Source organism: Epinephelus fuscoguttatus, linkage group LG6, assembly GCF_011397635.1.
Source record: "Epinephelus fuscoguttatus linkage group LG6, E.fuscoguttatus.final_Chr_v1".
In the NCBI taxonomy this organism is placed as follows: domain Eukaryota; kingdom Metazoa; phylum Chordata; class Actinopteri; order Perciformes; family Serranidae; genus Epinephelus; species Epinephelus fuscoguttatus.
In genome coordinates this window covers 18,592,316-18,616,336 of record NC_064757.1, presented here as the reverse complement: position 1 = coordinate 18,616,336, position 24,021 = coordinate 18,592,316, and the positions used below count along the sequence as shown (strand labels likewise).

The 24,021-nt window shown below is 42.7% G+C and overlaps 2 protein-coding genes across 4 annotated transcripts in view; one reads left to right on the top strand and one right to left on the bottom strand.

Annotated features, from left to right (window-relative positions):
• Nucleotides 1-64: 64 nt before the first annotated feature.
• mblac2 (metallo-beta-lactamase domain containing 2) lies at nucleotides 65-4,728 on the top strand. The gene is made up of 3 exons (XM_049577937.1): nucleotides 65-641; nucleotides 1,822-2,036; nucleotides 2,691-4,728. Exons 1-3 carry the CDS (start codon nucleotides 200-202, stop codon nucleotides 2,862-2,864), a joined length of 831 nt encoding a protein of 276 aa, XP_049433894.1. The 5' UTR covers nucleotides 65-199; the 3' UTR covers nucleotides 2,865-4,728.
• Nucleotides 4,729-4,842: 114 nt separating this feature from the next.
• The window catches only part of rtkna (rhotekin a), a 69,511-nt gene continuing 50,332 nt past the window's right edge, over nucleotides 4,843-24,021 (bottom strand). The window contains exons 2-11 of one of the 3 annotated variants that reach the window (XM_049577933.1): nucleotides 17,516-17,777; nucleotides 16,897-16,950; nucleotides 13,226-13,343; nucleotides 12,898-13,122; nucleotides 12,663-12,757; nucleotides 11,963-12,069; nucleotides 11,627-11,758; nucleotides 10,405-10,570; nucleotides 9,406-9,510; nucleotides 4,843-8,091 (exon numbers count right to left, since the gene is read on the bottom strand). In XM_049577933.1, the coding sequence (XP_049433890.1) occupies nucleotides 7,376-8,091; nucleotides 9,406-9,510; nucleotides 10,405-10,570; nucleotides 11,627-11,758; nucleotides 11,963-12,069; nucleotides 12,663-12,757; nucleotides 12,898-13,122; nucleotides 13,226-13,343; nucleotides 16,897-16,950; nucleotides 17,516-17,777 (1,980 nt within the window). In that variant the 3' untranslated portion in view covers nucleotides 4,843-7,375. The remainder of the gene's footprint in view (nucleotides 8,092-9,405; nucleotides 9,511-10,404; nucleotides 10,571-11,626; nucleotides 11,759-11,962; nucleotides 12,070-12,662; nucleotides 12,758-12,897; nucleotides 13,123-13,225; nucleotides 13,344-16,896; nucleotides 16,951-17,515; nucleotides 17,778-24,021) is intronic. The other 2 variants (XM_049577935.1, XM_049577934.1) reach the window with 2 other exon arrangements.

The window sequence follows — 24,021 nt, the reverse complement described above, 5'->3', positions numbered from 1 at the left end:
GCTTTATGTTGTCGTCACTCCTCTGTTCGTCCAATGAGCACGCTCCCCTCCTACAAGGGTGTGTCGGCAGCCACCATCACACCAACCTCAATGAAAACATATCACCTCTAGCTGGAAGGCTAGTTACACCTCTCCGCCGCTGAAACACCTGACAGCCCCAAACCCGCAGCAGGTTAATTCGACACGTGCATGAACTGGGATGTCTGCAGCCGACTGGTACGCCCACAAGTCGCTGGGAGACGGACTCTTCTGGATCCAGGAGCGATTCTATCAGTCGGAGAACCGGGCCAACATCTGGCTGCTCCGCGGCTCGCACCAGGACGTGGTGATAGACACCGGGCTGGGCTTGAGGAGCTTACCTGACTACATAGACGGCAAGGGGCTGCTGGGCGAGGACCCGCAGAGGAAGAACCCGCTGCTGGCCATCGCCACCCACGCCCATTTCGACCACTCGGGCGGTCTGCATCAGTTCCAACAGGTGGGCGTCCACAGCGCCGAGGTCGATGCTTTGGCCAACGGAGACAACTTCGAGACGGCCACCTGGCTCAGCGACAGAGAGATAGCCGAGGCTCCCAGTCCGGGATGGAGGGCCAGGCACTACAAAGTCAAAGCTGTGCAGCCCACACACATCCTGCAGGAGGGTAGGTAGGAGATGCAGCCTTTGCAGATTCTGCAGGTGTGATTTATTGTTAGGGGGTGGGTCTGTGATCACAGGCGAGGTCAGAAGGTCTAAACGCATTTGCTCAGGAATAAGCATCATGGTCGATACCATTAGACAGTATTTAATGGGTGCGCCTGGACCCAGTAGCTGTAGCTCGTACATTAGCTCTATACAGAGGAATCCTTCCTATTCCTATGCCCACAGGGGGATTTCACCGCACAATGAATTTGGCAGAAGACCAAAAATGACTTGCTAAACAATGCACACACACACACACACACACACACACACACACACACACACACATTCCTATGAATATAGAGGCATACAGAATATAAATGTATGATGCACAAAGCTTATGTTGCAAAGGATGCTGTGTTTGCTGAGGTGAGGTGTAAATAGCTCTTTAGGTAACATACTATGGGCTATGTAGAGTGCAGAAGGTGAGGCAATATGTGACAATATGTGACAAGAAGAATTTTTTATAGGCAGCTGCTTTGCTCATCCTTTATCAGTCTTTGCAGAGCAGCTCTATTTTAAGCCAGCGTGCTGATGACTCTGGCACTTCCAAGAAAGAAAGAAAAAGAGCATGCAGAGATGGGCTTATGGAAGGCATCCCATATTATTAACTGCACAGCATGGACTTAACCATCATCCACTCTGCTAATGGCAGATACACACCAAATCAGTCACTAACAGAATAAACTCACACTATGCCATGATAGATTTTTTATTCATTTTATTCTAACCGATGACAAAGCTTCAAAGCATTTTTTTTTTGTGTTTGAGTTTGGACCCAAACTTGTTTGTTTGGATCTTTAGTATTCTCACAGAGTGTAAGTTCTGCACCATCAGGCGGTGCACCGACTGGTTCTGCTGTGTCAGAGCCACTGCTGCAGTGCAGTTGGAATATCTCATTGCTCAGTGTTTCAGTTTCACCCTTCGCTCACACCGATCTGTACCAAATCAATGATACACTGAATGTCCTGGACATCATGATGATATGAGGTGACATGCGGGAAACAAAAATATAACCCTGGATCAATTCCAACTGACCAAATTATGAGGAACATAAGGATTTAGTACACCTGTGAGTGAAATGCATATGTTACACAATAATATGTGGAAATGACTTTGAAAAACATCTCTCTCCTGTCCAGGTGATGTCATCAACCTGGGTGACAGACAGCTGACGGTGCTCCACATGCCCGGTCACTCGCGGGGCAGCATCTGCCTCCATGACCGTGACAATAAGTTGCTCTTCAGTGGGGATGTGGTGTATGACGGCGCCATGATTGACTGGTTGCCCTACAGCCACGTCAATGACTACATCAGCAGCTGTGAGCGCCTGGTGGGGCTGGTTGACAGCGAACAGGTAAAACTGAAACACAACAGGACCATTTCAGCTCATGGTTCCATATCATGGGTCAGACTAATTGAGATTTGATGCACATCCAACCCCATCATCTAAGAAATACTAGATGTAGAGGGTCATGATCTGTTATGATGTTTTTGACAGAGGCGTCCTTCTGTATCTGCTCAACCAACTGAATAATCTGACTCCGTCTCAGGACTTGACCTGGGCAGAGTTTAAACTTGAAGTGTGTGAGATTTGAACCGGACTCTGTGCAATCTAACAGGAAGTTGGGATTTTAAACCTGAAATTGATATTGTGTGATCAGAAGTTGCTATATTTATTATTTTTTGTAGAACTATGCACAGAACAAAGTCAGAATTGAGCCTCATTTTTGATCACAAGAGTAAGAGATTGAACATCGCTACCCAAATGAGGATTTCCCCTCATCTCTAGCAAATTTATTCTAAGAATGGACATTTACTTGTAAATCAAAATTTTTACCAGAACTTGTTTTTCAGCTGTACATAATATCCTTACAGTAAATCAGAGCTTTGTACCACAGCAGTGGATACAGATGTTTCAGTGTGCCTCAGCTGATGATTTATAAATGAATGTAGCATGTACCGTACATCATTTTTAAAGTGTCTAACAACTGGCAAATTCATTTAACAGGTTGACCAAGTCCTCCCGGGACACTACAACACCTTTGGCGCAAAGCGGCTCCATCGGATTGCATCCACATATATCAGCAGAGCTGGAACGTGCCCTGCAAAGTTCTCCACATTTGCCTGGGGTACTCTGGCGGGGGTGGCGCTGCGGGCATATAACCCACGTAGTGCCTGCTAATGAGAGGGGATCATGGAGCTGGAGGGAAGCACAAGTACACAAAGAAAGATGTTTAGATATGGAGGGGAGACAGCCCTTATTTATCTGTAACCCGATGTAACATTTTTCATTCACTTATGTAATCCAACAAAATATCATATAATTGCCAAACTTTGTGTAAAATTCCCCGATTGGGTTACATAAGTCAATAATCAGCATCATATGAAGCATATAATATAAAATATTTATAGTGTGATTCTGTTCTATATTAATGAATATGTATTTGTTGGATTGAATATGGTTATATGTTTGATTTTTATACTTTAAACAGTTGTGAAATTATATTAGCACAACAATGGTACAGCTCTGCACTGCAAACAGAAAGCAGAGTCAGTATGGCCATAGTATTTCTCTATGCATTTTACAATGCTCAGTGAAGGCTCAGTGTCGACTACCTCCAACGTTTGTAACAGTGCTTTGTACTATTGGCAAATCTACAGCTTTGGTATTGAAACATTGACAATAAAGCCTCTGTTCTACCTGCCCTTCTCGATGCATCCACAAGACAGACAACTGCAGCGTCTGTGTGAAATTTTATCTTCAGGTGTTCACATAAGATGGGATCTCCTGTGGGATTTAGCTGCTGGAGGGAGAAAGAGAGGAATAGAATTGGATAGAAGATGATCCATCATGTGCTCAAAGTGCAGAGCACTTAAAGTACTTTAGTGATCTAACAGAAAGCTCTCCCACTGCAGGAAAAGTGTACGTGGTGGAAAAGAAAAAGTTTCCTTGAGCCTTGTTTCAGCTTACTATACAGAAATTAAACACAGGGTGTGTTTGACTTGTTATAACTCAAATATTCTGTGCTACTGTGTCAATACAAGTAAAGAATGTATTCATATATTAATCACACTGTAAGACACACAGGATTAATGATTTCATCTAAAAAGGTTATGCCATTAACAGATTTATTATGTAATATTTCAGAGTTCAAAACACTGTATTTAATTGTTAACAACTAGAATTACCACCTCATGTTTGTTTTGCCTCAGCAAACCAGTCAAGTTGCAGGTACAGTTTACATCCATGTCTTTCCAGACTCATATGTAGCCATGACAGTAAACAGTGTTTTAAATTTGGATGCTGCTAATGTAGATGCTTCACACACATCTTTAACCTGGCAGCACAGATCTATGTGGTCAGCACATTTTTAAAGTGGGAACCTGAGATTAGTGTCACCAATTCAGTTTGTGACCAAATGTCTTTCCTTCTGTTCCTGAGTTATGATGTTAAATAATGGCAAGAAGTGTTTTTGCAGAACACTGTGATGTCACAGTGAAGCTTACCTTTGACCTTTTGGATATAAAAATGTCATCACCACATAATGTTGTCCTGTTGGACATTTGTGTGAAATTTTGTTTAATAATTAGCATATGAATTCTTCAATTCTGTGTTTTGTGCGCTCACAGTGACCTTCGACCATTAAATTCTAATCAGTTCATCTTTGATTCACCACAAGGCCTTCTTGAGATATTGTGTCCACAAGAATGAGATGGACACTGTAGGTCACAATGACCTCTGACCACCAAAATCTAATCAGTTTATCCTTGAGTTCAGGTGGACGTTAGTGCCGAATCTAAGTAAATTCCCACAAGGTGTTCTTGGGATATCATGTTTACAAGAATGAGACAGACAGGAGGTTACACTGAACTTTGACTCCCAGAATCTAGTTGAGTCCAAGTGGACGTTTGTGCCACATTTGAAGAAATTCCTTCAAAGCACTGTTGAAATATTGCGTTCAAGGGAATGGGATGGATGCACAGACAGACAAACAACCTGAAAACAAAATGCCTCTGACCACAGCTGTGGAGGCATAAAAACAATGTCGATGTGTAAGTGAAGACAGCCAGTTGTGAATTGATAAAACATTTATTATAATTAATGTTATATTATATAAACATGAGATTTCCACATTTCTCATTTTATGTTCGCCTTCTAGGACGGCGTACATGCAGAACACAAAGCCTGCTAACACGAGAAACTTGCAAGGTTATAACATTCAATGTTATCTATTTGTAACAGTTAAAGATCTGCACATCATCTGTTAACATCGTGATAATCAGATATCAATATAGCTGCATTTATAACAAAATCAATATTGTAACAAAAGACAAAGAGAGGAGGTTTATTTGTTAACTTATAAAAATTAATTTACAGTAACAAATGCTGTTTTTCAAACATCTGACAGTTTTAATTCTTAGTGAAAATGGTTGTACGAGTTCTGAACCCCAAGAGGGGAATCTATTACCAAAGTAGAATCTACAGTAAACAACAGAGACGGAGAAGAAGAGGTTTTACTGCACTGACAGACACAGACTCTCCTTACAAGATATTCACATGGACGCCGTGAGTCAGATGATTGTTTTCTTGTGACAAGAAGCTGTTCAGTTGTCTAAATGACAATAACTTATATAATTAAATCCATAAATGGCATTGTAAACAAAAATTTTAATCTCAATCTTACTATCACGACCTAGAAGTTAAGTGGGGTTTCATGCAAGTACTCAGCTTTATAGAAGTTGCCTAAAAATACAGCAACTGTAAAATAATTTCTAAGATTTCTGAGTTGCATAATATTTGATTGGTGGATGTTTCACATTTTATTGGACATTTCATAATCAGGGACCAGGATTCTTGACGGAATCCTAAAATACTGCAGTGCACTACAAAGTAGCAGAATTATATGAATGGCTTGAGTTTCAATAATACTTAAAGGGTAATGTCAGTATTTTTTTTTTTTTTTACCTACACTCTATTTTCCCATGTTTTTGTGTCTAAGTGACAAATGAGAAAAACAATTTTTAAAATTGTCCAGGACTGAGAGAGAGTGGTGCAGCTGGCAGCGGCGAAACAGGCTGCAATGTAACCCCATGGGGCATTTGTGCACCGTCAGTTAACATCTACTAAATGTGCTTGTTTTAGCTACTGACAGGCTCAGATTATTATTCTGTGTCTGGCAACATTATGGTTGAATTAAGGGTTAATTTCAACCAAATCAGTGATTGCTGAAACAGTGGAGAGACTAATCACAACTGTTTTTGTGACTTTTACTTTGTTTCTGTCAACCTTGAATAAAGTGTGTTTTACTATGATAAAATTTACTGTTCACTTAAATGGAGTCTGGTGGCCATGGTGATAGCAATTTCTGGGCTTATTGTAGGGATCCTTTCCATGATGATTCTGTCACTATGATGAAAGATACTTATAACAATCTGAGCTTGTCAGTGTCAAAAACAAGCACTTTTAGTGGACTTACATTGACAGAGCACAATTTCCCATTAACCTTAAATTGCAGCCTGTTTCGGTGCTGTCCGCTGCACTACTCTCACTCCTTACTGGACCAGTTTCAAAATTTATTGTTCCCATTAGTCACGAAGACACAAAAACATGGGAACTAGAGTCTAGGTTGAAAAATATCGAAATGACCCTTTAAGCTTTGATTAATTTCAGCTTATTTTAGAGTTTGTTCTCTGCATGTAAGAAGCTGTCACCCACTTCTGAAGGTAACCCGTCAATAGTGTGCAGATAAATGTGTGTAAAGTTAAGACCAGAGCACAGATTTTTAACCTGAAGAAATCACAGTAATAACCAGTACAGTATGTATGAGCACTTGCATAAAGTTAAGCTTTCACCAGATCCATTTTTGAAATGATCTCAAGTAGTTCAACATTTTAACTGTAAGTCAAATCATGCAAGAAAAAAAAATGGTGCATAGTAATTTTAGGAGAACCACAATGATCATCTGCTGTATGAATAATTAGATGCGTACACTGAAGTAGATATCACAGTACAGAAAACAGACACCAACCCTTCCCTCCACACTTAACAGTTTCTAACACTTGAAAACTTGACTGATTAAACCTTATGTTCATCTTGCATGTTCATCTTGCCACATGCTCACTGGCTTTCATAGCATTAACACCGCACACCTTTATTTATAAAATACAGATAGGAAACATCCAGTCAAAATACTGCTAGTGCATTAGTAGAGATGATTTGAGTGGCCGGGTTGGCTGATGCAGAGGACAAAACAAAACAAAGCCTAGTTCAAGCCTTGGAGTCTAAGGACAGACAGTTGGCCCAGTGTGTTTATCGGAGCATGTCCTTAGCTCTTAGCATCACTTTCTCCCAAGCAGCATGACCATAATAATTTCTCAAAGCAAGCAGAGTACCTCCCATTTCATTCTGGACCATCTTCAGAATTGTGGCAATCCAGCAAAGTGCAGAGTTGCCTGCAGTGATTGTCACCTGTCCTTTGTGTTGGAAGACGTTCCAGTTTGCCCCAGGAGGGTCTTCCATGATCCATCCTCCACCAGGAGGCAGGCTAGAGGCAGCTTATCTTCCTCAGGGCTGTGCATGTGGCCTAGCAGACTGCCTGAGGTTGGTTCACATATGTTAAGCCAGTTAAACCATGGTTTAATGAGCACTGTTGCCTTTAGGCCAGCATAAAACGTCTCTCAGGCGGAACTAGTTCACACCTGACTTTGGAGCCAGTTGCGAGGATCAAGTCTGGCCCTGAGGTTCCTGAGGCTGCGTCGAGCCGGGGAGGGCCTTGAGAAGGGGGCTCCCTCAGATGACTCGGGGCTGTGGCTGCCCTCGCTGTTGCTGGAGCTGTTGCTGGAAGTAGAGCTGGAGCAGGAGAGCGTGGTCTGTGTGCTGCGCTGTGAGCGAGGTGAACGAGAGGACATGGGGAGTGGGGCGAGCAGCGAGGAGGGAGGAGGCTGGCAGGGGCACTGGAGGGTCCCTCCTCCTCCGTACCCCCTCCCTCGAAGGGTGCTGAGCTTAGCATCCAGGGACAGAGTGCGTGGCCTCAAGCGGGAGGGAGAAGATGACAAGAGGGAGAAGTTTGACGCCGGCTCGGGCCAGCCGTGGCGGTGAGAGCAAGGACTGGTGCTGCAGTGGCTGTCGCTGTCCGAAGTCAGGCTCGCATCTGAGGACAGCAGACTCAGCTGTGGACAGCGGTGAGGGCTCGCAGGGCTCCGGGGCAGTCGGTGAGGGGTGCAGGGGCTGTGGCCAGAGAGGCGAGAAGTACAGGGACGGGGGCGGCCAGCGCTTTTGGGATTGTTCTCCTCAAACATAGACATCCAGGTGGGGGAGGTGCCCAGCTGGCTGCGGAGCTCCAGCTCCTGCATCCTCCGAGCCAGGATGTCTGACACAGTGCTGCTGAGGTCATCAGATGACTCAATAACTGCAGGAGAGATGCATCAAAGTCATCATTACACTGCTGTGTAGTGGGATCGAGCCAGTTCTTACTATTTGGAACATGAACTGCTAATCCAGTCATAAACTTGAGATGATTTAAATGTTATTCTTTTCTTAATATTCTTTTTAATTCTTAAAGCAAGGATTATGATTGTGCTAATGCAGACTGAATGAATATTTTGATCTAACTGAAAGTACATATTATGGTTAGATTTAGAGACACATTTGCAGTTCATGAAATGTTCCTCTGAAATGTATTCTTGAGTTTATAAGGAAAATACACAGACAAATTAGAGGATGTTATTGTTTGTCTGGTAATGCATTATACAGTCGAGCAGAATGATGAAAAACAAAAAACTAATCATGTCTTGTAAATTTTAATCCTGCACATCTTAATGTTTACTTAATTTTGATGACTGATGATAAAACTAAAAGATCCTGTCCTCCTCCAGGTGGGGCTGATCCTGGATCTGCAGTAAATCCTGGACTGCAACATTCGCCCAAACATAACAATATGGAGCCCTACTCCTGTTACTTCACCTGTCGTTGTAATAGGACGAGAGCAGAGCACGAATCTCAGCAGACACAGCGTTATCCTGCAGCAGAAGACCCTCAGAAGAGGGTGTTGCAAGAGGGGCTGCCAGGAAGGGAGGGGTTAGGAAAACCGAGAGGGGGTTAGTGAGAGAAAGGGTGAAGTGGGTAGGAGGTGTGCAACATGTGGAGTTCAGTTTTTATGTGTTTTGATGGTCACGAGAGAAATTGATGAATGTTGATGCGAGTTTATTAAGGAAATGAATGTTAAGGCATGAGAAGAGAGGCAGAAAAGATTCGTTGAAGGATAAAGATAATTCGCCCGTTAAAAATGAATGGCGAAAGTTGATGAAAAATGTGGTGTTGATCATGAATATTGTATGAGGACACAAGGAAATAATAAATAAGGACAAAAGAGACGGAGCCAAGGAGTGATGGATTCAGGACACACAGGGAAAATTGGAAAGGACAAAGAGGAACAGAGAAAGAGAAGACAGAGAGTGAGTCAGCGTGTCAGAGATACGACCCATTCTATTCTACAGTAGCTACGGAGAAGTAAGCAGAGTGTGAGTTTGAGATACTGAAGAGGAAAATTTAATTGTGACAGAATCTCTCATGCACAAGGACCCAAGGCATTAAAGCTACACACAATCACATGCAATGCAGGCACAGTGCTTTCTTTCCCTGCCGTTGCGTTTACTTTTCTTTCCCAGCTAAAAGTGTTTTTCATTTTCATATCCACAGCGATGTGATCAGGGAGAGGTCTTACCCATTTCGTGATAGAGTGAGCCCTGTTTTGGTGTGACAGGGGCCGGTTTCCTTGGTGATGGCAGTTCAATTTTCATTAAGTCATCACAACACTGTTTCCACTGGCCTGTGCATTGGAGACAAACTGGTCACTCTCAATGCACCAAGCAACAGATCCAGAATGTTTAACAGTACAATATACGTTATGTCCTTGAAATGGAATCTGTTAAAGGAATACTTCACCCAAAAAATGATAATTTGAATATCAGTTACCCACCCTGTGTTACAGTGAATTCAGGAAGAAAACTTTATTTTTCTTTCATGCCTTCGTGGTGGACGAAGAAATTAAAAAACGAAGAACATTCTTGATTAATTGAAGTAAATGGGGTCCACACAACAGCAAAACTGTATCAAAACATCTGTTTACAAACTATCATACAGCTTGTGTAGTACAACCCATTTCTCATTTATCCAGTTGTATGCTCAGTACTCCCCAGACACATGCATTTTTGCTAAAACATTACTATTTAAAATGCTTCCACATAAAAACAGTCTTACTAACAGACGAGTAGTGCGCCTTGGCAAGCTTGAACGTTTGAACTCTACCCAATGGAATGCACAAGCAAAGTTCCAATGCACGCTTGTCAAGTTGCCCTACTCATATTAGTTTTAATTGGCTTTGGTTTTAGTGAAAATGCATGAGTTTGGGAAGTACTGAGCATACATCTGGATAAATGAGCATTTGCATTATACTGTACGAGTTGTGTGAGATCTTGAAAACGGAGAGTTTTGCTGTTGTGAAGCATTGCCCTCTTTACTTTGATTTATAAGAGTTTTCTCTGTGTTTGGATTCTTTGTTCATCATGGAGGCATGCAAAACAAAAAACACAAATTTTGGCCAACTATTTCTTGACAAATTCAACACAGTTAGATTTAGACATTGATACCCAAATGATCATTTTGTGGGTGAAGTATTCCTTTAAGTTCCTTTGTTAGAATGTCAGTGACTGCATGTACTTACTCATGTCATAGAAATGTTGCCAGAATGCCTCCATCCATCGATGTGTGTCCTCCCGACTGTCTGTTGTGAGGGTGTGTGTGACCTCCTCACCTCCGTACTGGTTACTGATACAGATATTCTGAACTTTACTTTGAGGGTCTTTCTCTGACGCACGTATTCTGGTCTCCTGAAATGCGAGAGCGACAAAGAATACAATCATCTGCCACAAAATGACTACAATCAGGGATAAATGCCAGCACTCCTGAATGAACAAAATTATGTGCTGCAACAAGTGATCATTACAGCAATTGTAATTTTAAGTCCCCACTGAAAATAAGCCCTCACTAATAAAGCCACTAATTAGTCCTCTTCCAAACCATTTCCCTTCAGCAATTATCCAACAAAAGGTGCACACTCCCAATTCCCACATCCTCGTTCTACTCCAAATGTGCCCAGGTCTGTGTATGACCACTAGATGGCAGTGTTGTTCCATTCATCCGTCCGTCACACTGCACTCTCTTGTCCTTCCTCTTTGGAAGAGACAACTGACTAACAAAAGTATCATACAGACCTGATCTGATCTGACTGACTTGGCTCTGTGTCGGCTGTGAGCTCAGGGTCAGAGGCTACAAAAGAGTGCATGAGTCACAATGGAAGGAATGAGAAGCCCCACAGACATCATCTCACAGACACAGGAAATAAAATGATCAAGTACCTGACTGGCTGACTGACCGTCCTTCACTTTGGTGCCTGGAAAAACGCAGGGTTGAGAGGAAAGCGATTCCTAGCTGGATAGGACTGACTGCTGTGTCTTATTGTGTTTGCAGAGACTTGAGAACATATCAAACAGATTTCATTTTAAAACCTTTAAAGCCTTCAACAGGACATGCCTGCTGTTTTCATAGTTCTCGTTACACCTGAAAGCTGAGCAAAAAAACCCCGCAGTTTTCTACTATTGGCCTCTGAGCAGCTCTACTGGGCAACTGAGGGCTAAGTACCTTGCTCAAGGGCACCTTAATAGTAGTTACTAAGAAAAGAGCTCATACCTTATTTACTTTTTTTGGCTGAGTCTACCAGTTGGCTTGAGATTCAAACTGGCAGCAATCCACAAGCCCAGTTTATTTACTTCTATGCTACTGATGCCTCAGGCATTACCAAAAAACTACACAACAGTATAGGTTCTTTAAAGCTGGGTCAACCTCTGGAGTCTTTTACTCCATTCCTGATAGATTCCTTTGCTCACCTTGTTGATGGCAATCGTGAAAGCTGGTTCAACGTTAGCCTCCACATCTTCTTGCCGGTGGTAGCAGAAAAGGCTCGTTCCTTTTAGAACGGCGTACACTTTTGTCCAACTCTGAGGGTCACCTCCCAACTGCTGCAAGGTAGAGAAAAAATGAGTGAAATGTGGAGTAAAAGACGGAGAGAGAAACACAAAGAAACATGGCAACACAAGAGGAAGAGGAGGGAATGGAGGTGGAAAAAAAAGGACAGAAATAAACCAGGACAAAAGCCAAAATCTATTGAAACCCTGAGAGGAACAGCTCCCCCGTCACTGCTGCACACACACCTGCCAACTTACCTTAACTTTCAAACATCCACTCATCATCTGTTGGGTCATACAGTGAGGCTGAGCTGCGAGGCGGCAACACATACTGCCATAGAGCGGCAGCCAATACGAACACTCTTCTGCAGGGGAGAGATGGATTGGCAAAAATAAACACCACAATAAAAATAGTCTCTCACGACATTCAGCATTCACACACAAACATGCATAGTCATGTGCATCCAAACAGAGAGACACACACTTTTCCTTCACATCACGCTGCCCCCCCTTTGCACACAAAACAAGGCACAGGGGTGTAAATGACTGGCAGCTGCAGGGAGTGTCATGAAGTGCAGCAATGAAACTTTACAGCAGGCTGAAGGGCCAATGAATAAAACACTAGGGGCCTGTCTGTCTGAGGGTCTGGGCCCTTGTTAGCCCACATCATTACAGCTTTACAGAGCAGTCACCTCACAAGCACAGCCTTTATTACTGTGACCTTGACAATGGCTGTCTGTCAGAGAACATAGGAGGACAGAGAGGAAGGGGAAAGAGGAGGAGGAGGAGGAGGGGTGAAGACGCACGGTAAACTTGGTTTAAGGGAAATTATTAGAATGCAGGGAGGAGAAGTGAGACAGTGATGAGTGAGAGGAGCACAAAAAACAGACAGATGGCTGATTTGGCAGGGAAAAGAGGAAGATGGTGAGGAGACAGATTGATGGAGGCTGCCACTCACCGTTGCCTGAGATGGTGAGGTCATGTGTGCGAAAGCTGTCCTGGACGTGTGACAGTGACAGGGTGGTATGAGCTAAGAGGTGGTACTTCGGGCCCCTGTCAGCACACAAGAGAGGGGACAGAAATTTATTCTATTTGAGCGTGCATGTTCATAAATATGCCTACTTGAGCTCCCTGAAATATATATTCTTTCTTTCTCTATGCAATATGTTAACTCGCTGATATTTCAAACTTACGGTACAGAGGGAACTGGCAGCAGAAGAGGAGATGCCCCTCCGTTGCTAACAGGACTACAAGGCCCAGGTTCCATGGCTGCCCGGAGCTTTTTCCCTGCTGATCGCCCCAGTGAGGAGCTCAGTTTGCTGGCTAGCTTCCTTGGCGTGCTCCCTGCTGAGTAGTCGTCCTCCGAGCAGCAGCTATACAGCTCAACACGTAGCTCAAAACCCGGGCTGGCTTCATTACTGTGAAATGATACACGTGTGATAAATATGGCCACATCAGTGTCACTCAGCTTGTATGTGAGGCTTGATTTTGTGGGTATTATGTAGCTAACAGATGACTTACAATACGACGGTGTTGTCAAAACAAATATCGGTGAGCGTCCTGTCCACTATCACCATGTCTGTGTCAAAGATCTCTCCTCCCAGCTGCAGCAGGCAGAACACTGCACACCGATGGAGCTCTATAAAGGACGAGGCAAGACAGAGCAAGACAGACAAAAAAATAAAAAAATCAGTGAATCACCACCTTTAAGTGACCTCTCAACAGCTTTCATTCAATTGCATCACCCGAAAACTTGTGTTCATCTCCAAAACAGCATCACCTGCAACCTCCGAGATGTAGGTAACTGTTTTAACAATGTGTTGAGGCCAGAGGTCAGACAGAAAATATGACCTGAGTATATAAAGGTTGAAAGAAGATCAGTTCCTTCATCAGGCTGACAAGCACCTCTACTCTTGTTATGTTTCAGTTCAGCAGTCTCAATGCCCAGCTGCGCTAAGAATTCCTGTGAAGCATTGTTAGCTTGTTCTGTGGTTGAAACCAAAGCACAATGGTCTTTAATGCTGCTGTAGACAATGTGGGCTTGGTAATGACAACTCTTGCCTTCTGGGACATAGCTATTCATATTTGTTCTCAATGGGGGGACATGGCAATGAAGCCTTTATGTAGCATGCAGTTTATTTGAGTCCTAATGTACAGTGTGAGGCACATCCTGGGCTTTCTAGTGTCTTAAACTATATTATATTGAGATTTTAGAAGTGTATGTTTATTTTAAGCCTTTTTAAAGTACATATTTTAACCCATGTCCTTTTTGGGGGACAGTAGGACTTGCTTCTTCTCATTTGTAACTATTTTCCATACTTCAGTACTTAAAAGTGAATTTAATAATGTAATTTTAATGTACTGTACTGTAAAACGATTGATATAATACTTGCAATAAGAGGAAATCTATTGTGAACAAGAACAACATTTTGGTACATAGACCTTCATCAGGTTATCTAGATAACAGGTAGACAGGTTATCAGTTAACCTGACGAAGGGCTGTGTACCAAAACGCTGTTCTTGTTCCCAATAAATTTTGTATTATTGGAAGTGTAGCAGACAGTGTGCAGGAGTTCTTTATCCTATGACAGTCAGCCTATGGTCTTCACCTGTCGACCCTCAGGTGTGCAAAAGTTTTACCTTTGTGAAAAAGACTGACCCATTGTCCACTGCAGATGACATGTTATAAAAAAAAATATTTTTAAGAAAAAGATCTTTGAGATATGTTTCTTGTATCCCTATTACTTAAATTATTTCATAAAAACATCTAAATGTAATATTAAAACCTTTTTTTCCTCCAGGCATCTTGTATAAATTGTGAGGAAAAGGAAATACATATGCATTTTAAAGACATAATACCCTTTTTGGGCATGCTTCACTACAATTATCAGTAATGACTGTGGCAAATGCCTGTGCTAAAACACAACTCATACAAATGCAATATATATAGTGTGGCCTCTGATGGTCTACTCCCTTTAATTCTGTGTCTTTATTTCCTCTACTACACAACCAAATTCATCGATCTTGCCAATTCTCATTAAAATTCAAGGTTAGAACTGAAGAGGCTGAGAGAGGAGGTCTGCTCCCACTTATGTGCTCCCCTGTATATGGCCCATTGACACTTAATATTCACGCTTATTATTCCAAGTTTGAGCTCAACACTCTGCTTTAAATGTGATTGGACACGTGACAGAGAAACATGCCTTACTCCTCCTCACCTACCGAGCTTGGTTTATGTCTTGGTGTGCTTAATGACCTTGACTAACAGCCTCATTAAGCTTTGTTAAGAGTCTACTACCTGTCTCTTGAGTTCATTTATATGCACAGGTCATGCAGATTAATTCCATTCAAGTTGCCAGGGGAGAGAATGAGCTCTGAGACTATTATAATGACTGCAAGGGGGTTAAACTACATTGACTCTATCAAGAGGAGGCGGGATAGCAAATAGTCAACATAAAGATTACCATTGTTATACTTTCAGTGCACCATTAAATTCTGTAATGCCGTAAAAAACATTTACATATGACCCGGTTCACAGTAATATTCCACGGGAAAATAAAGGAGTGTAGAGAGTTCCTTAAATGCACAACAGGCTTCATTTCTTTTCAACTGCCCTACTAATAATGACCCAGTTCAGCACCTGTGTGCTGCTTCTTCTCAGAGCCAAGAGGCAAAGCCAGCAGGGCTGAGCAGTGGGTCAGGTTGTGCTGCCAGGAGTGTCTAACGTCAGTTCCAGGAAAACACAGTGCTATCTGGTAAAACTGCAACAGATTGTAATAATCAGATCCAGGAACTGTGCTATGGAGTAGGAAAAATGTCATGCTGTATGTTCTGTCTGCACAGTTCAAAGGCTCAGCAGATTTATACACTATGAAACTAAGAGTGCTTTTACACCTAACCTATTTGGTTCAGTTGAAATGAACTAAGGTCTGTGTGCTCAGTTAGTACAGTTCATTTGGGCTGTGGCAAAAGCTGTCAATCAAACTCCGGTGCAGGCCAAACAAGTGAACCGAACACTGTCAGAGTAGACTTCAGTGCGGTTCATTTGTGGTATGAATGCAGACACAGCAACCACTGGATTTTATGACAGCAGATATGAGATTTTAGCATACTTTCAAAAGCTAAACTAATAAATCCATCTGCTGACTGTGAAGTCTGTTCATGAAGCCATCTTTTATGTCATCTGCATGAGGCCATGTACATAGCGCATATCATTTGGTAACCATGGCAACACAAATGCCATTCAGCATGGGTATTTTCTCTGATGATTAGATCTCAAGGTGTTAAAACTGCTGATATTGTATGTGACTCTGTGTATAAAGTGTGTGACAGCAATGCCACAGTAATGAGCACTGAATTATAACAAGACACCTCCTTTTGTCCTGTCTTCACCTGTTGGTCAATATTCAAAACAATTTGCAGTCTAATAATACAAATCAGTTATTTCTTTGCAAGCTCTTTTGACACCAAATATCATAAATATACACATCAGAGGCAGAAAATGCTGCTCAAACTTCTGTCAGTCATGCACAAGAGTTTATTCTCTATAGAGAAAGCGCAACCTCCGGCTCAGAATTTGTGCCCAGAACAGTGAATACAGGGCATCTTTGTACCTACGCTCAGACTACAAGATGATGAGAGATCAACTGTAGATTTCTTGGACTTTCCTGATTTAATTATGTTCTCTTGATTACATCAGAGGAGCATACCTGTTGCAATCTAGTAACTGTTAGGTAATCGGCTGTATCTCTAAGTCAGTCAATGGACTGTCTTTGATGGTGAGATTATAGTGAATGTAAATCTCTTGATGATGTTGAGTAACAACAGATGTTTACATAAGGGGAATGCAAAGGTCACACACTTACAAACACATAGGAAGAATGAAACAATATAAGCATATGCATGATGAAGACAAAAGTTCCACCACACACTCTAAAAGTCCACATCAGTGTTTCACCCTCTCATCAGTGATAAAAGGTTTTTTTATTCTTTAGTCATGAGGTCTCTAACACTCACCCCTGTGATTAAACAAGGCTTTCACACACATTCAGCATCTTTGAATTACTCATTTTATGACTGTGTGAAGCCACATAGCACTTCCCTCAGGAGCGAATCATTAATAAATCCTACAGGCATAAATCATTAATACTCCATCAGTGAACCTCTTCACACATACAGAGGTGGCTCCTCACCTCCTTTGTTCTTGAAGTACTCTGTGTCTTTCCACATGAGAGGGATCCGAAGATCTGTAACGACAACAGACAGGGGATTAGACCACAAAAATGTTAATCACCCGCACTGATATGTGTGTGTCTGGATATGTGTGTCTCTGTCCGTGCTGCGTTCAGCCAGTGGCTGAAGTATCCACAGCTAATTGATGACTGTGTGTGTACGTGTTATGCTCTCCAGCTGGGTACCAGACATGCAGCAGTGCCCCCATGAACGTCTACCCACGTACACACAAACAGAGTCTCACATCTCATTAATATTTATTTTTTCCCCTCCTCATTATGTTCTTAAAACAAACAAAACAAGAACAACTTGAAAAACACCCTGTAGTCCTGCTCTCTGGTCTGAATCATCTCTCCGCAGTGCGTCTGCCATGCAAACAGAATAGCTCCATAATCAGTCATCTGACTGCCCGCTGTCATATTGCAACGGGCGGCATTTGCAAGTCAGCCTCCGCCTGACAAGAGCAGCTCTGCATTAAATGATAACACCACGGGATCACCAAGATTCAATTTCCCTTAAATGTTGCTGGTCCATGTCCAAATCTCAAACAATAAATAAATGATGCACAGTTTTACTTGCCTGATATCGCCACTTTTCCTTTGCACGGGAGTCTGTCGTCCATCGGCCCCGCGTCCGACGACCTCCGTGTGACTTTCTGCATGACCTGAGCCTCCTTCATCCTCTGCAGCTCTGACATGTAGGCCATGATACGAGTGCTGCAGGTCTGCAGGCTCTTCGCCGCCTCCAGTGCCTGGTCCTTCTGGGAACAGGCAGCCAGCAGCTTACAGGCTCCATCACGCATCCGGATCTCATGGTCAATTTTCTTCTGGATGTCACTGTCCTAGATAAGGGAGAAAAAAAAAGAGCGTAAGGAAATGAGGCTTAAATAACGGATAATTTGAAAAGAATCTTGTCTTTGGCAAATAGAGTAGGCATTATTAGAGAAGTGCAAGGGGTGAATTGAAGGGGATAGAGAATAGTCACGACTTCTCGAACAGATAGTGATACAAAGAAGGGTATTTTTAACAAGAATAGGAGAAATGAAGAAGCATGTAAGTCTGCAGTATATTACAGGTCTTTTGTGGATACATTATTAGTGAGGTGTGTCTCTGAAAGCACTCGGGAGTCTGTGTTCAGTGGTGTAAGTGCGTGAGAGAGGTGGCATGGACAATATTCAAACACACGGCCTTCTGCCCTCTTACCAGTGAGCCCACCCCCCCGCTGAGCAGACACGGAGATGCTGAATCATTTAGTGCAAACTTATTCACTACACACACACAGAGGGAGCGGCTCATCTCAAGTGAGAGACTAAATAATGAAGCTGTCAAATACTGAACGTCTGCAGTCCAAATGAGAGACCCCAGACACACAAATAGTACACTTACACATCTCCAACCACTGTCCCTGTCCTCTAGGCTGCGTTCTCAAAGGAAAAATTACATTATTAAACTAAATTTGACCTGGCTTATCTGGGGCAAAAAGTACACTGTGGACACACGCACACACCCTCGCAAACCCAAACACATGCAGACACTTAAAGGTTCCTCAGTCCTCAACAGTCTGGCTGTGCCTCTGCTGATGCTGTCCAGAGTTTAAACAAATCTCTAAGCCCCTCTTCAGTCTGTCAGCGGCACAAAAAACACTGTATGCATGAACTTAAAACAGTCGACAGTGAGGGGAAGGGCTAACATATGAAGGGAGCGGGATGAGAAAGCACAAAGAATCAAACGGAGACCAAGCGAAAGCAAAGCGGGACTGACCTTGAGTGTTAGTGCCAGCGCTCTTTTTTTTCCCTCAAGCTAAAACACCTTTGAATGATGAATTTGCACATCAATTGCTTCAATCCGGGGAATATTGATCAGTAAGGCTGCCTTTAAAGAACTGGTTAAAACAAATTGGGGAAACATGAAGGTTACTTTGTGTGTGTGTAATGAATGAATAAATGCCGTGAAACATCTGCCCAACTGCTGATGCATCTGTGTGTGTGTGTGTGTGCTCGTCCTCTTCAGTGATACATTAACAAGCTCCCTCTCTCCTCACAAATACTCTCTAATGCTCCCTTTGCCCTTCTTTTCCCACCCCTCTTCTCTGTGCCAGATAAATGCACCTTCTCCTCCTCTACTCTGATGTTTCTCATTTATCATCTCTCCCTCTCCCTCTCTGCCTGATTCTTATGAATTTTTTATTCTTTTGATTTAAGCTTTTATACTTTCACTGCTCATTTTCTTCCGCCTTCTCTCACACTCCATCCGTTCCACTTCACCGTCCTCAATTGGCTTCTCTTTCTTCTCCTCCACACCCTCTTTCTCCCTTCTACCTGTCTCTGTGTTAGCGCGAGTCCCACACTTTGTTCAACAGAGGCGCAGTGGGAGAGGAATGAATGCAGGAATTTGGGCGCAGATTCTCACTTGGACGCAGCGCACTTCAGAACGGGGTTTTGTGTGGTCCCTGATTAACCGCGGTATTGGAAAAACCAACTTGCTTCTTGGGATATAGCCACACTTGCTCTGAATAGTAGTGAAAGCCACACTAACAGTTGTAAATCACACATTAGATCTTATGTCTGTCTCAAAACCAAACCACCAAAAACATTAAAAATCTGTTAGTTATAGTTTGGTATGTGTTATACTATCACTTGCTGCAATAACATGGTATGGCATTAAAAGGGACAGGGGTGATTACTTGCAGATTTCTCCTCAGAAACACCGCCAGAGTGAAGAATTATCGGACAAAATGAGAGCGTGATTGAGTGTACTTATACTGATGAAGATAATGATCAGTCTAGAGTCGTGTAAAATCTACACTCTGGGTGTCGAACACAATGTAGCTACACAAATAAGCCTGTCATTAAATAAACACTTTCACCGACTGAAAAGCAATTACACTACTCTTGACTGCGTAAATAAAAGAGACCAAATTACAGCAACGGCACAAACGAAGATAGCAGTTAACTGCTGGATGTCTGCGAGGTACGAGTGGAGTGTTCAATTTTATAGGTCAAGTGTTTGTTTACGAGAGTTTATTGGTTGATTAAGTTGGTTTTCTTTCATCCAAGTGTCTGTTTTTGGCAATCATAACTGAGAGTGGGAGACAAAAACGAGGAGTGAAATGCACATCCAAGCCTGCCATTTATGTTTTTGATACTAATGCAGTGAATACTTAGCTGATAGTTTAAAAGCATGGGCGGACTATGAGACAATGGGCCCCTGGGTAAGGACATGCAAAATGTCTGACCACTTCTCCCACACAGAAGCAAGAGACACACACTTTGGGGTGGTTTAACCTTTGTTTAGTTTTTGATTATGCTGCTTTCTTTGTGATAACTTTGTGTCCTTTTCGGTCAGTTTGCATCACTGTGTGGTGAATTTGTGTTTCTAAGGCAATTAATGTCTCTTTGTGATTGTTTCCCCCTTTTCATGGTCTTTTTTGTGTCTTTTCTTGGTCAGTACCAATTAATTTGAGTGACATCCATGTTTAAGAGACAGCCTTAAAGGTATACTACCCAGGAATTTCCAGTTACTGTTTGTAAACAGGCGGCATGGGATGCAGTGGTGAGCATTGTCGTCTCACAGCAAAAGGGTTACTGCTTGTACATGGGGTGGGGGAGCCCTTCTATGCGGGGTTTGCATGTTCTCCCTGTGCCAATGCGGGTTCTTTCCAGGTACTCCGGCTTCCTCCCACAGTCCAAAGACATGCAGGTTAACTGGTGACTCTAAATTGGCCAGAAATGTGAATGTGAGTGAATGGTTGTCTGTCTCTATGTGTCAGCCCTGTAATAGTCTGGCAACCTGTCCAGGGTATACCCCGCCTTTCGCCCAGTGTCAGCTGGGATAGGCTCCAGCCCCGCAGCAACCCCTAACAGGATAAGTGGTTACAGAAATGAATGAATAAATGAATGAATGTAAATAGTATCACCAGCAAAAGAGAAAGACAACCCCAGATTTACTCTCATTTTGTATCAAGCTTTGTCCACTTGGCATTTCTCCTTGCTATATTTGTGTTTCCATGCTGTGTCCATGTCCAGGCCTACTTACACAACAACTGAAAAGATTACGTGAAACAATTTTATGGTAAACCGATAAGTTGATGATAGCTTTGATAATCAATCATTCAATAGTCATTCAATATCTTACATTTGTAGAAGACATCTTCTCAAACGTCAAAATCTGCTGTTTTCCCCTCTATCATATCATTGTAAAATGACATTGGACAAAATACACAATCTCAACACACCACTTTGTCGAAAGAATCATGGATATATTATTCGATCCAAACAAACCCATTAGCTGTGAGCAAGAAACATAAACAAAAAAGAAACAGAGGGAAATGCGAGAAAGCCCAGCTCCGGCTGTGTCCAAATGTCCTTGTCAATGGAGGCACCACAAACCATGCTCCATGCACCACTGAGCCGGAGGCTGGCCAGCCAGCTTTGAAGGAATGGACACACACACACACACACACACACACACACACACACATGAAATACACACATACACAGAGTAAAGGAGCTGTCACCACAGTCCAGTTTCATGCGGTGGGTCTTAAAGTGACCCGCTAGGAGGAGGTCCAGTATTTATAGCAGCTAAATTAACAGGCTTCTCCTTCTGGGGGATCTCAGAATAGAAGACGAGCAGCCTAGATCTAACTCTAATCCGTGCGTCTGGCTGTATGTCGGGCTAAAAGAGTGTAACAGACTGACATAAACATTCACAGAGCAGCGAAATAGGAGGTAAACACACCAAACAACACCGGCTTACACATATGCAAACAGGCAGAGTGGATGGTAAACTCATTTTCTTTGTATAATCCAAAAAATGCTCATCGACACACACATAAACAACACTATACAAACACACACATTGTCACAGTGATTCTCTCACACAGTGTCTTCAGTGTGGCAGGTGTTAGACCAGTGGGCACTGCCAGAGAGGCTGCCTGCCTCTGATGGTGGCAGTGTGGACAGGAGCCAGATAGAGGGTGAAGGAAGGGTGGATGGGCGATGGGGGATGCAGTGCATGTTGGGTATCAAGCAGAGACACAGAGGGGAGGTGGAGTTGAGGAACAGAGTAGAGAGGAGGGAGAGAGAGGAGATATGGGTTGACAGGGCGAAAAGGTCTGGGTGGAGTGCGAGAGGCGGCTGGGAGAAAAAGAGATAGGAACGGGAACTGCAAGTGGGAGAAAATAAAGTGAAAGCGCTGAATGTCAAGAGACGAGCAAGCGAGGATGAAGAGGGAGGGTTGGTGAGGACGACAAGCAAGAAGTAGATTAAAGGTGCTGGACTTGCTAGAGAAGACAACAATGATGGGGGTAAAATGTAGAAAGTGTTGGCAAAAAGGAAAGTGGCAATCAGAAAATGAAGAGGCAGAGATTTGGCAACAAAAGGAGAGGCAGTGAGTTCAATACGAGCAAATCTGCTGCGGAGGTAACGAAGCATAAAGCTCTGTAAATGAGCAGGCATGGAAATAATTGGGAGAGAAAGAGTTTATTTCTGAGAGGAAAAAAAAGACTCTCCAGATCTTGACAGTTGTGCTAATGGCTAAAGACAGAAAACTTCTTAATTACTAACTGGCAATTAACTTTGAAAGAGGGTTGACAGAGCTGAATACTGTTACAGGACAGTTACCTCATACTTAAACCGTCAATGTCCTTCCAAAGCTTTATAGCTAAATCATAGAGATGGTATGGCTATTAACCACTGGGCTGGTGGAGGTTTGATCCCTGTCCACATGTTGAAGTGTCCTTGAGCATGAAAAAAGTATTTTAAATAAATGTGAGTAACAATTTCATGGAAACTATAATTGCAGCAATGATAACAGCAATAATAAATAGCAGAATTTGCCACAAACACCAATATATTTCAGCAAATGACGTTCACAGTATATGCATAATGCCACTGCAACCTTTCAGCAGGTAATTTGACGCCTCAGTAAATACCAGATGGTCACTTCCTCTGTCACCTCTATGTCCCCGTCTGGCCGCGTGTGTTGATCCTCACTCGAGTGTCTGTGGGTGTGATCTCAGGGCCACTAACACACACAGCTACACAAACACACACATGCCGGTTTGGGGATTTGACGCCACCGCAGATGGTGTGTAATGGTTTGTTTACAATGTGTTGTTCCACGCAAGTAGGCTTTCCTGTTCAGATCACTGACCCCTGACCTCTGACCTCGAAACCTGAGCAGAGCAGACGGCCGCGGTTACAGCACGGGGTTAGTCCACGGGGTTATGTTTAACACACAAATTAGTATTAAACACAGCGAGGAGACAACACAGTTTGCTTCGTACAGTAGCACCACTTTAATTCAGAGTACCTGGGGATGATAGTCGCAGAAGGGACAATGAGTTGTATGTTTACAAGGGTACTCATATTTGTATTTGTAAAATGCTGCAACTAATTTTGGAGCTTCAAATAGAAAGCACATTTTTATTGCCATTGAGCCTAGCTCTACAGATGAGATGACATGATTGCCTTGAAATTTGCTACAGGCATTCACGTCCCCCTTAATGATGAATTATAATCATTTTGCTCAAGTCAAATTTTCAATTTGTCCAATACTTAGATCTGTAACTAAATATCTGTCAAACTAATGACATTACCATCAGCCTCAGCTGTACTTTGTGTTAATAGCAAATTAGCTAATGTTAGTGTGCTACCATGCTAAATATTTAACATGTCAGATATTATACCTTTTTCAGTCTCCGTTTTTTGATCAGATCCTATGTAACAGAGCTCTGCTGAGCACATCAGGACTTAACTAACATGAAGAGATGGGCTGAGATAAGGCCTGGGATGAAAATTTAAAGAGACGCTGTTTTTGCAGGGAAAAGTTACACAGCATTTAACTGATGTTTCACCTACATGTAATTAATGTACGCCTATGACTGGCAATTCTAGACGTTCTTTCTGGTCATGCAACAAACTTTACACATACTGGAAAAGCATCTTTCATTGTTTCTCTGAGCCTTTTGGTAGACGCCGGGAACCTGATCCGCTCAACGGCATACTTGGAGCAACAAGCTCCTTATCCGTCGGCAATAAGAGTGGAAAAAATGGCTATTTTGCTTGGAAGAGTGGTGCAAAA